Genomic DNA, 15,189 nt, shown 5'->3' with positions numbered 1-15,189 from the left:
GTGCAGACTTCATTATTAAAATGCTTTATTAACAATGTATTACGATTCAAACCCACCTTTTTGATTAATGACAACATCCTAGTGCCAATTTATTACCATTTGAACCTGCAGACTTCATAATCAAACGTCTTTATTTGCATTAAAACATGCAAAGGTGATCATTCAACACTGTATTAATGATTTATTGACATTTATAGGTGCAGATAAGTCATTGGTAATAAGTCATTGGACTTATTACCAATTAAACATGTAGATGTGTGGATATATCAGTCATTATTAACATATTAACATGTATAGCAAAGTCTTTATTGAGGCTTTATTAGCATTTAAACATGCAGATTTGAACACCAACACTCTTTATTAATGTTGTCTGTACTCATGGATTAGATCAGTAAATGTGACAGTAACACAACAAAGCATTATTTTTTTAACTGTCTGTTAGCTATTTATCTATGTATCTTTAAAGTTTGCTAAATGCATTTACTTATAAACACTTCAAATGAGGTTATAGACTAGAATAAACCAGTCAAATTAACCTGCTAGGTTTGTTTCTCAGAACGTTAATTAAAGCCGGGGCATGCTTAAGTATCCAGAGATACCACTGAGCATTGTTTACATTTCATTATTAATTCCATTACTAATCATTTCAATTAATGGTAGTGCAGTGGTGTTCTTTGTGTCTCATAGATCAATGGTTCAATGAGAATAATTTACTCATTTTTCATGAAAAATCTAGTCAAAACTTTTTTAATGTACATTGGAATCATAGGCGTCAGTTTAGGGGGGGACGGTGGGGATGTGTCCCCCCCACTTTTTGTCAGGGGTCATTTTGTCTCCAACACATTCAAATTCTTCACGTGTAAGCCGTTGTAAACCCAGTTATTTTCAGTAGTATAGAAAATTCCGACGCTCATGAACGCACCATCCGCACTCGGCCGAGAGTTGCACAGACATGCAGCACACCTTCATGAGGTTAAAAAAAAACAAAAAAAAAAAAAAAAAACGCGCAGATGCTAAATTTGCGCCCGTGCCAAGTGGAAGCTCCGACCAGAGGCGTGTAGGGGCAAAATTTCGGCCCGGGAGAATTAGTACTATAGCGGCCCACAGACCCTTCTACCTGCATGTACCGATAGCTCAACAGGTTGAGCCTCCGCCTTTGGTTCGGTGGTTGTGAGTTTGAGCCCAGTTTGTGGCATTTTGCCGCCGTTCTTCGACATTTTCTCAAAGTGCTATGGTCTCTCTCCCCCCCCCCCCCCCCCCCCCCACACACACACACACTTTTAAAAACAAACTGACGCCCTTGATTGGAATGACTTACATATAAAATGCAACAGTTTTACATGATAATGATTTTTTTGAAAAAATCTATTTTACGTTTTGGTTTGTTTTTGTTTATATGGAGTTGATAAATTAACAACTCTTCTGTTCAGGGTGCAAATATGTGAAGTTAATCATTTTATGTGTTGATTACACCTATGAAGCCAAGCAGAAGAAGTCTCAAAACGAAAAAATATTAAAAACTATTATTTTCTTGTTGATTTTTTTCACTTTAAAATGGGTCAGTTTGACCAGCAGCATTACTGGAGGTTAAACTGGTTCCTTTATTCCCTCAGACAGATGCTGCTGTTGATGCTGCTGCTGCCGCCGTTGACAAACAGCCGCATGGCCTCTCTGTCCAACACTATGATTGGCTCTTCCTCTTGTCAATCAAATTGTTCTTCGCTGTGATTGGTTCGCTCTATCGTCAGTCTAACGGCCGCCGCGGTGATGTGGTTGTGGCGGAGGGGAGGCGGGCCGACGGTCAGCGGCAGCAGCACAGCGGAGCGGCGGCGTCGACTCGGCGGTGACAGGGCGTTATCTGCTGTACATGTTAAAAACACACCACACCGGGAGGAAGACGCTCACGGATCGGTAGAAGCACACCAGGAACCCTCAGTCCGTCATGGAGTCCTATGACATCTTAGCTAACCAGCCGGTGGTGATCGATAATGTGAGTATGATGATGTCATTCATCCACACCCAAACCGAGGAGGCCGCGGCTAACGGCTAGCGGCTAGCTCCGGTAACTATTGTGTTCTGGCTGACCGTAAATCACATTTACCGGCTGTGTTAAGCATGCAACGGCTGCTGACGTTACCGGACAGAGTGTAAACTGCACTAACGTTCCTCCTGTTGGTTTTATACTCTGTGGCTTGTCCGAGCTAACGCTAGCTAACAGACTGACCGGTTAGCTAGGAATATTCATAATCATATTCAGTTAGCATAGCCGAGCTGTCATCCTGTTAGCGTCACACAGCAGAGGCACATAAACAGCAGCTACACGGATGTTTGCAGTCAGCTGATATTACCAATCAATATCTGAAGTTACACCAGAATTTATCAGCTGTAATCAGAGCAGCTCTTATAGCTGATAGATTCAGATATACATCCTGTATTTACACAGTTATTACCCAAAGTAGGGGCTTGTTTTAGTATCCAGATCTTCATTCAAGAGCTTTTCCCTGCAGAAATGCTCCTTTTGTTTCCATTTGTGGTGGAAAAAACTGAGCAGTTTTGCATTTTGGGCAGCTGGACTGAGGAAACTGTGGTTACAAATAATGGGTTAATGGTTAAAAATAACACATAGATTAATCACTAATGAAGATAACTGATAGTTGCTGATCTTTAAGTGTCTGATTTGTTTCTGGGCGTTTTCTTGCTGCTGGTGAGATTTTATAAAAAAAAGTCCTGCAGCTCCAGTGGAAACAGAACAACCATGAATAGAAAGAGAGTGTCTTCTGTTGGTATGACACAGTTAGAATGACATGAATCCTGTAAAAAGAAAGTTGAATTTCTCCATTTATTTACACAAAATTGCAGGAAACCTGGAACTAACTTGTTTCCAAGAGTCCACAGATGTCAAAACACTGTGGAGGCTCCACATACTGCAGATATTTCTCTCAAAATGATGGAAAATGTGCCCAAATTACCCAAAACCTGTCCACAGGGACTTAGAACTTGTCAGAAAATACTTGAGGCTTGTTAATAACAACTTATAGTGTCCATAATGACACAAAATCCCTTCAAAAATGACTCCAGATCTGTCCAAATTGACCTAAAACCTGTTCAGAATGACTCAGATCTTTGCACGAATGACGTGAACCTTTATTTGATCTGTTCAAAATTACACAGGATGACAGAAATTTTAAAAAAGCTGATTTTCTTGGATTATTTCTTTGCAAAAATGCAAAAACTTGAAATCAACAGCATGTTTCCAAGAGTCCACAGATGTTAAAACAGTGTGGAGGCTCCACATACATCCAAAATAACTTAAATCTTTCAAAATGATGTGAAGTTTGTCCAGAATTACTCACACTTGTTCAAAATGATACAAAATCTCCCAAATGAGTTAAAACCTGCCCAGAAGGTCGCAAAACTTGGCAAAAATCACTTAAAACTTAAAATGTGTCCATGTTGATTCAAATCTTTCGAAAATGATGTGAAGTTTGTCCAGAGTTACTCACAATGTGTCCAAATTACCAAGCCCGTCCACAATGACTTAGAACTTGTTCCAAAAATATTAGACATTTGTTTATATTAGCTGTATGTGTCCATAATGACACAGAATCCCTTCAAAATAACTTGAAACTGGTCCAGAATATGTATAAATTGTGTCCAAATTACTCAAAACTTGTTCAAAATGACACAAAATCAGCCTTAAATCACTGAAAACCGGAAAACTAAATGAATGTTTTGGTTCTGGAGAATCGGTTTCTGTTTGATAAACGGTGTCGTTTTGATGATTTAAAAACAACAACAACATGCCCTTCTGGCAGATTTGGGTTTCAGAATATAAAGTTAAATCTAAAATTCTGGTCAACATGTGGACGTTTAAATCACAGCTGTCACATTTAGAAACTGTGTGTAAAAACTGTGGAACACCAGATTAGAACACTTAACAGAATTTAATCTATTTTAATTGTTTTTAGAGCTAAAAGTTCTAATAGAAGTCAGAGGAACTCGTTGTCACAGTTTAGCTAACAAAAGAGTTTTTAGTTCAGTTCTGCTACTTTTTATTTGCATTTCCCCAAATTTTCTTCAGGAAGAGATTGTTTTTGTTTGTGTTTTTTATGAAACAAACATCCCAACATGTGGAGTTTGACTTTCTGAAAGTGGGTTCCTGTTTAGTCCTGATGTTTAGATCTGGCCTGTGGTGTTTCTGTTCTCTGAGGTAGACGTCTCAGAAATGTCGGCTAAATGAAGCAGTAGAACGGTAAACTGTTTTTAAACACTTGACGCTGTGATCAGCTTGTTTTGGTCTGGGATTGTCGATGATGATGATGGAGGACAAAGCAGCTCCAGAGATCTTCCAAACGATGAACTGATGGTGAATGTCAGCATTCAGGAGGAACTGTAGCGCATCAGCTAAAGTTTCTGGACGTTTTGTTGCATTTCTCACCCGTTTCCAGCTGGACGTAGTAGAAATAAGCAGTGTCAGAGTCAGAGTGTAGCACCGGGCTGTTCTTCAGACAGAGTGTGTGCTGAGGATGTAGAACAGTTTCTGCTGGAGGCTTCATCTCATGACTGATCCTCTTATTCCAGCTGCAGTCCTGTGATGCTGACTTTAAATGTCTGTTTGTTCCTGCAGGGTTCAGGGTCATCAAGGCCGGCTTCGCAGGAGACCAGATCCCCAAATACTGTTTCCCCAACTAGTAAGTGTCCCTCAGAGGATCTTTATTCACCAAAACACCTGAGCCCACATCTGATTTCTTAGTGTGTTTTAGCATTGAGTAACTGAGGGTCTTTAAAGTCGACTCTCTGCTGTTTTGTGTTGTGTTTTAAATTGTGTGTCTGTCTGTGTGCAGCGTCGGACGTCCTAAACATGTTCGAGTGATGGCCGGAGCCCTGGAGGGAGATCTGTTCATCGGACCCAAAGCAGAGGTAAAGAAAAGCTTCACTGCTTGTTTCAGCAGCTAGCTGTTCATTTTGTTACCTGATGTTGGTTTTTGGTGAGAATTCGCAGCGATTTAGGTCAAATCGACATTTTTCTACCTTTAAAGCATCTCAGCCCACAGCTGCTTCCGTATTTGTGTACGGTTGCCGTGGTTACGGGTGTTATTCTGGTCTGTGTGAGTTTAGTGGAAAAGTGTCTGCCGTGATTCAGCAGACGTCTCCGCTCACCTAGCATTAGCATTAGCATTAGCATCAGTACATGCTACAGGTTCTGTTTACGGCAGTGTCTGACAACCAGGACAGAATGCTTCATCATATTACTGCACTTTAAGCTCTGATTGTCACAGTCTGCAGCATTACATGGTAAATTAGATGCTAGTCTGTTTCTGTTCTCTTTTCTGCTTCATTTTGTTCATTTTTGTGGTCATTGTGCATCTTTGTCGTTTTTTTGTCCATTTTGTTCGTTTTGTGCCACTTTTGGGACATTTTTGTCTTTGTGCTCATTCTATGTTGATTTATGGTTGTTTTCAACAGTCATTGTGGCTCATATGTACAATTTGTGTCTTCATTATTTGTCACATTTGGTTTTTGTCACTTTGGACATTTCATGTCTTTTATGTTCTGATTTGGTTGTTTTTGGTCGTTTTGTGCGTCGTCGTGCATTTGATCTCTTTCTGTTCTATGTGGATTTATGGTTGGTTTTATCTTCTTTTGTCGTTTTGCCACTTTGGACATTTGAGTCTTTTATGGTTGTGTTTTGTCTCATTTTGCTGTTTTGGTCTCATATATGCTGTGTCTCTTATGTTCATTCTACATTGATTTATGGTTGTTTTTCTCACATTTCGGTTGTTTTGGGCCACTTTCCTTCACTTTCACTTGTTCTTTGTGTCATTAATTTTCTTGTTTATGTCTCTTTTATGTCTTGTATTGTTATTTATGGTCATTTTATAAATCTTCATTCTTGTTTTTGTCCCATTTTGGTCTTTGTGTCTCTGTACGTCATTCTATGTTGAATTACGGCTGTTTTTTGTCTCATTTTGGTCATTTAGTACCACTTTTGGGACATTTCATGTCTCTTTATGGTCATTCTGCATCTATGTGGTCGTTTTGTGCGTCGTCGTGCATTTTTGGTCTCTTTATGATCATTTTATTATTTATGGCTGGTTTTATCTTCCATTTTGGTTGTTTTGTGCCACTTTTAGGACATTTTGTGTCCTCTTTTAGTCATTTTGCAGCTCTCTGTTGCCAGCTTGTCTCTTTGAGTCATTGTACATGTCTTTTAGGTCTGGACCCAAATATTTGGTCCAAATATTTGCATATTAGTGATTAATTGCTTTCGAATATCCAGAGCCCAGAAACTGCTTTTCAGGCCAGCCCTATCTTCTTTGTTTACGGCTCTTTTCTGTCTCGTATTGTTCATTTTTGTGGTCTTTGCGCGTCTTTATGGTTTTTTTCTCCCATTTGGTCATTTGTGTCTCTTTACAGTCATTCTATGTTGATTTGTGGTAATTTTTTGGTTGATTTTGCCACTTTTACGACATTTTGCATCTCTTTCTGGTCTTTCTACGATGAATTATGTTTGTTTTTCTCCCATTTTAGTCGTTTCGTCTCTCATATTGTTTTTTGTGTCTTTTTGTGGGCATTTAGCATTTCTTTCTGGTTGTTTTTGCTTCATTTTGGTCGTTTTGTCTCTCATATTGTTAATTTTGTGTTTTGTGGTCATTTATTTCTTTCTGGTTGTTTTTGCTTCATTTTGGTCGTTCTGTGTGCCTGTGTTTCTTTGCAGACGTTAAACTCGACTTTTTGACCCAGATGCGACCACCCGACAACTTCTTCCACACGTTGTCTGTTAGTTTGAATGAATTAAGTAAAGGTTCAGCAAACATGGAATAATTGTCGGGTTTTGTCTTCTTGTGGTCATTTTACGCCACTTTCTGTCTCATGTAGTGAATTTTGTGTCTCTTTGTGTATATATTACAGATCCTAATCGTTGTTTTTGCCCCATTTTGGATATTTGGTGCCACATTTGGCAGCATTTTGCGTCAGATTTTGGTTATTTTTGCAGGCTTTGTTGCCTATTTGTCCATCTGTGGTTATTTTACATACCTCGTATTCTGAATTTTCTGTCTTCTTTGTTGTTGTTTTGACCCGTTTGTCTTTTTACGTTCCCCATTTTGTTTGCAAACAAAACAGAGCTACACAATGACTTCTTTACCATCAGTTCATTTGGAACGACCCCAGCAAACATTCAGTAAAAGACCGAAGTCTCCATCAGGTTGGACCAGTTCAACGTTGTCAAATCCTAAATCTGGTTGAGTTTTGACTCCAGATTTTTTATATTAATTGCAGTAATCAGGAATTCAGCAGCAGTTTTGAAAGTTATTGGGCCTTCATGAAGCCTCAAAAGGCCCCAAAAATGATTCTTACATGTCCTTATTGTAAAGGTTCCATGTAAAAACAACAAAAAAAATGAGCTGTAAGCCTCCTGGTTGGTATTTTTAATCATTGAATACTGGGCATCATGGCCTCCAAAACACTGATCTGACCGTATAATTACCGTTCCTTCCACATGTGCAGCCTGTTTATGAGTGTATGGGCCTAAAAGTGAGCTTCACTGAGAGTTAGTTCTGGTTTCATTGGACTTACAGAGCAGCGGTACACATGATTCTCCATCAGATAACCTTCCTACTGGTGTCTTTGAGCCTCCTGGCTAACGTTAGCTCAGCTGTCATGTGGGTTTCTTCTTCTCCTGCTGCTGTGTTTTCAGTTTCTTTCAGCCTGTGAAGCATGTGAGCCCGCAGAGACGTGGTAAAATCCCAACATGTGCTGTGTTTGTTGCCCGTCAGGAGCACCGGGGCTTGTTGTCGGTCAGATATCCGATGGACACGGCATCGTGAAGGACTGGAACGACATGGAGAGGATCTGGCAGTACGTCTACTCCAAGGAGCAGCTGCAGACCTTCTCTGAAGGAGGTGAGATCTTCTCCAGACGTTTGCAGATGTTTTATCAGCGCTCCAGTGGTCAACAGTCTGTTTTCTGATCTCTTCCAGCATCCTGTGCTGCTGACTGAAGCTCCTCTGAACCCCAGCAAGAACAGGGAGAAGGCAGCCGAGGTTTTCTTTGAGACCTTCAACGTCCCGGCGCTCTTCATCTCCATGCAGGCTGTGCTCAGCTTGTAAGAACTCTCTTTGTGTTTTAACGTCTCTGGCTGGAATATGGTCTAATTTTGGTGATCTTTTTAAGATAAGAAGCTGACAGCTTTAACAATCAGACTAAAGGTAGTTTTTCAGAACATGGATCAGAAAGATGCTGCAAGAGATAAACCTAAGATAAAGGTTAATGTCACTGCTTCTGTAGTTCCTGTTGTCTGCCTGTAGAGGGCGACTTTGGCTCTTTGTCTGAGTCCTCTTCCATGTTGTCTGTCAGACTACAAACCAGACAAACGAGCTGTGAAACCACAACGTTGAGCTTCAGCTGCTTGTAGTTGCTCCTGTGGTGTCAGAACTCCATGAATCAGAAGAACCAGACACCGTTTCTGACCTTTTCCAGTCCGACCTTCATCACACAAACATGTTCCTGATTCATTCTGCTGCAGGTACGCTACAGGACGGACCACCGGCGTCGTCTTGGACTCCGGCGACGGCGTCACCCACGTGGTTCCGATCTACGAGGGCTTCGCCATCCCGCACTCCATCATGAGGGTCGACATCGCCGGCCGAGACGTGTCCAGATACCTGCGACTGCTGCTGCGCAAAGAGGGATACAACTTCAACAGTCAGCCGAGTTCGAGGTGGTTCGTACCGTCAAAGAGGGTGAGGGACGCACAACGACCACAAAGAGACGCACGACGACCACAAAGAGACGCACGACGACCACAAAGAGACGCACGACGACCACAAAGAGACGCACGACGACCACAAAGAGACGCACGACGACCACAAAGAGACGCACGACGACCACAAAGAGACGCACGACGACCACAAAGAGACGCACGACGACCACAAAGAGACGCACGACGACCACAAAGAGACGCACAACGACCACAAAGGGATGTGAAAGTAGAAATGTTGTAAATACATATTTCATGTTTGGTTTCCTGTTTGTCCACAGAGAGCCTGTTATCTTTCTCTGAACCCACAAAAGGACGAGACTCTAGAAACAGAGAAAGCTCAGTATGTTCTGCCTGATGGAAGCACTTTAAATGTGAGTCCTCAACCCCCATAGATCAGTCTGTTTGATCAGACATTCTCTGATGATCTGAGACGTTCCAAACCTGTTTCCGTCCTCAGATCGGTCCGGCGAGGTTCAGAGCTCCAGAGCTGCTCTTCAGACCCGACCTGATCGGAGACGAGAGTTCGGGGATCCACGAGGTTCTGGCCTACGCCATCCAGAAGTCCGACATGGACCTGAGACGCACACTGTTCTCCACCATCGTCCTGTGTGGAGGCTCCACGCTCATCAAAGGTCAGTGCTGGAAGCTTCTGATTCATCCAGACAGCAGAACATTTGCAGCTCCAACCCTGAGGACCAATATCCAGTGTTAGAGCTGCATGTAGCTGCTTTACTGTTGGTGAAAGTGAGAATGACGCTACATGAGAGACCTGTTGGACATCAGCATCCACTGACTGCTCTGTGGTTAAGGAGGTCCACCACTTCCTGTCTGAGCTGCTGACGTTCCTAGTTGACTCGGATTTACCAGAAATTTAAAAAATGACCAAAATAGATTCAAAATGTGCACAAAACTACTAAAACTGGTCTAAAATAAATCAGATTTGTTTAGAAATGTTTGAAATGAGTTGGTCACAAATGAACCGCTGTCCATGTGGTGGAGATTTAGTTCAACGTTGTGAAAAGTTTGTATTAAAGACATCAGAGACAGAAGAAAGGGTAAATCTGTCGTGGAATCAGAGGTTTGTAGGTCAGAATGCTTTGACCTGTTTCTACATGAATACTTAGTCCTTTATGGAAGCATGCAGCCATGGAGGGAATCATTTTTATGTCTGAAATAAAGCAGATTTTTCTTTCCTCTTTGACCAGGCGGTTGGTTCAGTCCAGTCAAGAGTTTTTAGTGTTTTTCAGGGTCTACTTGGTGCAAACGCTTCATTTATGACAGAGTTTTAAATGAAACCCCAACAGAAAATGATCAAATATCAGGATTTGAAGCTCAGATTTTGTTGCTTTTTCTGCATTTCTCTGATGTTTTTTAAAGTAAAGCTTTAAATCCAAACGGTCTTTATGTTTTGATCATCTGTGGCTGATAAACTCTGCTGGTTCAGATAATGAAGCTTTCTTTGGTCCATAGACGTCTACAATCAGTGTTTAAAAAGCTGGAAATCATCAGTTTATTTCCATTTTCTTCATTCCAGACACAAAGGAAAACATTAATTGAACGTTATGCCAAAGCCTGGTGAATAATTCAGACATTTTTGTGCGTTTTGCTGCAGGTTTTGGGGAGAGGCTACTAACTGAAGTCAAGAAACTGGCACCCAAAGACGTGAAGATCAAGGCGAGTTAACCAGAATTCAGTTTGATAAAGTCTGGATAGAAAATGTAAATGTGTGCATTCATCTGTAAAGTTACATCCAGAATTATGATGCACAACAACGTGTACGTTTACTCAGAGATTTCTGAATATTTCCACAAATCTGTGGATGAAAATCAGACAAACGCAAAGAATCAGACCTATAGAATCTGAATGAAAACCTCCAGTTTCTGAAGCCTGAATACTTTTAAATGCTCTTATTTATTGTTATATAATATGTGTTTTATCAGCTTTTTATCATTTTAATATGTGCTAAAAATGACTAAAACTGATCCAAATATTAAAAAGTTATTGAGAAATCTTCAAAATCACTAAAATGATCATAAATCAATAACAAATTGGTTGTAAAATCAATCATAATTTGTTATTAAATGACTACAACTGACCACAAATAAATTTTAAAATGACTAAAATTAGTCATGGTTCAAATGGTTCAAAATACTAAAACTGGTCCAAAATAAATCTAATTTTTTTCTAAAATTGGTTGTAAATCATTGAAAATTTGCTAAAATGACTAAAAGTGGTCCAAAATGAATTAAAAATTATTGACAAATGTTTAAAATCACTCAAATGGTCATAAATGAATTAAAAATTGGTTGTAAATCAATCAGAATTTGTTCCAAAATGACTAAAACTGGCCACAAATAAATGATAAAAAGGTCATAAATGAATTTAAAATTGGTAACGATGTCTAAAACTGACCAAAACAACTAAAAGAATTTGTCATAAATGAAATGAAATTCGATGAAAATGACTACAACTGGTTCAGAATGAATAAACAATTGGTTGTAAAACTGGTTGTAAATCATTTAAACCAGCTTTGGTTCTAAATGTGTGTTTAACTCAGTTTTTGCTGTTAAACCGTCAGTAGAAGTTTAAACTGAGCTGAGGTTGGATCCAGTGGACTTTATTCCTCCTAAATCTGGGTTTTTGTGACCTGTTGGTGGTTTTTCTTCCTCTGTAGATCTCTGCTCCTCAGGAGAGGCTCTACTCCACATGGATCGGGTAAGAACTCGTTCTTCTAAATACTGAAGATGTGGACAGAAAACAAGAAGCAGATTTAAAAACGGTTCTGACCTTCTAGAAATGAATGTTTGGGCTCTAAAATACTAATTGTAAATAAAGGTAATGATGATTGCTTTAGCTAAACATGTCAAATGGCAGATAACTGGTTTTATTTAGTCTAAAGCTTTTTTTCCCTCATTTAATCAGGAAGTTTTGTTTATAAAACCAAACAAATTAGTAGGGCTGGCCCGAATACTGGTTTCTGGTCTCCAGATATTCGGGCCCTATTAAAGACGAATATCCGAATATTCACCACATTCGGCCACAGGCGGAGACGGCCCGAATATTCGGATCCGTTCGTCTGGACTCCCAGGTCCAAATTTTGCCTTCGTTTTGTCTTCAGTTAAACTGAAGAATTCCCAAACAGTGGAGGACTTCAGCATCTTGTGTTTATGCAACGAAGTGAAGCGTGACGTCAGAGTCGGCAGCCACCCGACCATTCAGGTGGTGTTAAGAAACACGAATGGATGAGCCGAGATGAGCCGAACACGACGGGATGAGGCGAAGGGAAGACAGTAGCACCGAATATTCGTTCCGCCCGGTAACTTCCGACCGGGGATGGGGGCGGGCCGAATATTCAGATACCAAAATTAATATCCGGATACCGCCGTAGCGAACGAATATTCGGGATATTCGGGTCCAGCCCTACAAATTAGTGAAGTTCAGCCAAACTCTCTGAATTTTTGTCCCGTGCCTGTTGGAAATAGTGGAAATAATCAATAACTGTGTTCCTGTCCTCACCAGCGGCTCCATCTTGGCGTCGTTGGACACCTTTAAGAAGATGTGGGTGTCCAAGAGAGAATACGAGGAGGACAGAGCTCGAGCCATCCACAGGAAGACCTTCTAGTCTGGACCAGACCTGCCCTCAGACCCCCAAACAGCTGGAGACCCCCAACATCTGGGTCCATCTGCATCCTGCATCCACCCGACTGCTTCAAACACCAGGAACTCACCTGCTCAGGTGCAGTTTCCCTGTTTCTCCATGAGCTCCTGGGTACCGAGGGCAGAGCAGCACTGTGGACTCTGGTTCTTCTGCGTTCTCTAGTCCAGTCTGGTGTCGCCTTCGAAGCCCCGGAGCTTCACAGTATCATGAAATGTCAATAAACCTGAATGTTTTTTTGTTTTTTTTGTTGAAGTTTCCATTCCAGACCGAAGACTTTTATTTGATGTCTCTTTTGTAGTTTTTTTGCAGGTTTCATAGCTAGTTGGTGAGATCGGCTCTGTATTATAAACTGCAGCTATGAAGCGGTTAATTTATCATCCAACTGTTCTTCTGTCTTTATCACCACAGAACGACGGGAACATGTTCAGTTTTATGTCGGCGTTTTGTGTCAGCTGACGGATTAAAACCACCTGGAAGAAACGCCTCCATCTAGTTTTGTTTTCTAAATGACTCTGCTTCAGGTTAACTCTGAACCCAGCGGCGTAGATTCATCTCAAACCTTTAAAACACGTTTCACATCCATTTTAACGCTTCAAAATACCACAAAAGGCCCTGAGAAGCTCTGGTTTGTTGCTGTTTTTCTTCTCATTTGGTGGATTTATCCACATTTAGTTTTTTTTAAATGCAGTTCGGTCTTTGATGTTGACGCACAAATCATTAAAACTCTTTATGTGAAGCAAAAATACACATTTCAGCTCCATTTTAACACTTCAGATTCAAACACCCAGAAAAACTCTGATTTGTTGGTGTTTTTGTTCTCATTTAGTGGTTTTAAATCTGCTAATCAGTTCAGTTTTTGACGTTTTCTTGAGATTTGAACATGCAGAAACCATTAAAACTCTTCATGTGCAGTAAAACACATTTCATCTCCATTTTGCTGCTTAAAATTCAAACAAAATGGCATAGAATTCCCTAAAATGCTGGTTGTTGGTGTTTTTGTTCTTACTGATTTTTCTTACATTACAATCAAATCTAGTAGCTTTAGTTACTAAGGAGGCTTCTTTAGCTAGCTGATAGTCAGAACCCCCCAAATCCTCTTTTTACATTCATTTACAGCAAAGAAAGGCAGGACAACTTTGCTTTTAATAAATCAGAAGAAGCTAAAAGTGATATTTTCTGTCAATACACTTCAAATTTCATGTACTTTAGTAGTTCACATTTCTGGTTGTGTTGACCCAAAAAATCAGCAGTTAGCTAAACCTAGCGCTAAGATGTAGGCGTCTTAAGCTAACCAACAGTCCAAAAAACCCAAATCGTCATTTATGGCAAAGAGAAGCAGGACAACTTTGCATTAAAGAAATTAAAACTGATATTTTCTGTTAAAACAGAAAAATTTTAGTCATTTTTATTGGTTTGTGATCACTTTGACTATTCACCCCTAAAAGCTGCAGTTTCCAGATGCTAACTAAAATGCTAACCAACGATCCAACAACCCAAAACATTCAGATTACTGTTACTTATGGCAAAAGAAAAAACATTTTTTACATTCAAGAAGTTAAAAACTCAAGCTGTTGGGGAGTTTAATGTTAATCTGTAAATACGCATCTAATTTCATCAATCCAGTAGTTTGCAAATAAGGAGGCAACTTAAGCTAACCGAGAGTCCAAAAACCTTCCAAATATTCAGTTTATTGTCATTTATAGCAAAGAAACTTTGAATTAAAGAAATTAAAACTGATATCTTTTGTCAAAACGCAACAAATTTCAGCAACTTTAATGGTTTGAGATCACTTTTCTGATTGCACTCACCCTGAAAAGCAGCGGCTAGCTAACACTAACCCTAAAATGGAGGCATCTTAAGCTAACCAACAGTCAAAGAACCCCCAAATATTCAGTTTGTCATTTATAGCAAAGAAAAACAAAACGTCTTTACATTGAAGAAGTTAAAAACTGTCATTTTCCTGTAAAACACTACAGTTTTCATGAATTTTCTGTCACTTTTTTGGCTCCGTTCCTCCTGAATAGCCGCTGTTAGCTGGAGATGCTAACTCAGAAGTTAACTTCTGTGTTTTCTGTGATTCAGGAGGTTTTATCAGGCGTTCCTTGAAGCTACAGCTGAGTGTAAAGTTTCCGTGATGCAGAGTCAGCAATGGGAGGTTAAATAATCCTGTAAATGTTCGTCTAATAAATCACAGCTCGGTTGCATGTTCAGTTAGCGGTGAGCAGAAGACTTTTGTAATATTCCCTCCTTCCTCTCTATTAAACTCTGATTTCCCTGCATCTCCGGGGCAGTGAAGGCGTCGTGTTGCCTTCAGGTCCGGAGCGTCCACGTCGTCCTGCTTCTGGGTGTTTTTAAAAAAGATCAAACATTTAAAAAAAACAAACAAGAGGAGCGGTTGTGGAGCGTCTTCAGCCTCGTGTACAGCGGAATGCTTTCAGAACAACCACCAGATCCATCGGTAACAAACTAAAAATGTACAAAACTGTTTATTCAAGTGTTTGCTTTTACTTTTCGTAAATTCAGTATAATAAATAAGTTAATGGCTGCTGCTTGGACGTCTCCTCCTTCATTTATCTGATGATTTCACAATAACAAATTCAGTTTCTGCAGTATTTATTGAGTTACATGTACAGTTGAACATCAGAAACATGAAGATTAAAGGTTAGTAAATTCCAACAATGTGAAAAACTAGGATCAGCCAACAGAAATGCATGTTTTTTTTAGACATTAGTTGGACACCAGGCATCTAATTCTACATATAAACCTG

The 15,189-nt window shown here is 40.1% G+C and overlaps 1 protein-coding gene across 1 annotated transcript; it reads left to right on the top strand.

Moving 5' to 3' along the window:
* Positions 1–1,942: 1,942 nt before the first annotated feature.
* LOC127530971 (alpha-centractin-like) lies at positions 1,943–14,971 on the top strand. Its single transcript, XM_051938977.1, is given in 12 exon segments — positions 1,943–1,994; positions 4,628–4,691; positions 4,845–4,920; positions 7,779–7,812; positions 7,815–7,901; positions 7,981–8,107; positions 8,528–8,744; positions 9,043–9,135; positions 9,222–9,396; positions 10,377–10,438; positions 11,439–11,479; positions 12,284–14,971. Coding segments are annotated over 12 exon segments (1,131 nt in total). The 3' UTR covers positions 12,387–14,971.
* The last annotated feature ends 218 nt before the right edge of the window (positions 14,972–15,189 follow it).

This window comes from Acanthochromis polyacanthus, chromosome 18, assembly GCF_021347895.1.
Source record: "Acanthochromis polyacanthus isolate Apoly-LR-REF ecotype Palm Island chromosome 18, KAUST_Apoly_ChrSc, whole genome shotgun sequence".
In the NCBI taxonomy this organism is placed as follows: domain Eukaryota; kingdom Metazoa; phylum Chordata; class Actinopteri; family Pomacentridae; genus Acanthochromis; species Acanthochromis polyacanthus.
Note: the sequence above shows the minus strand (reverse complement) of the source record. Positions and strands in the feature narration are given on the sequence as shown.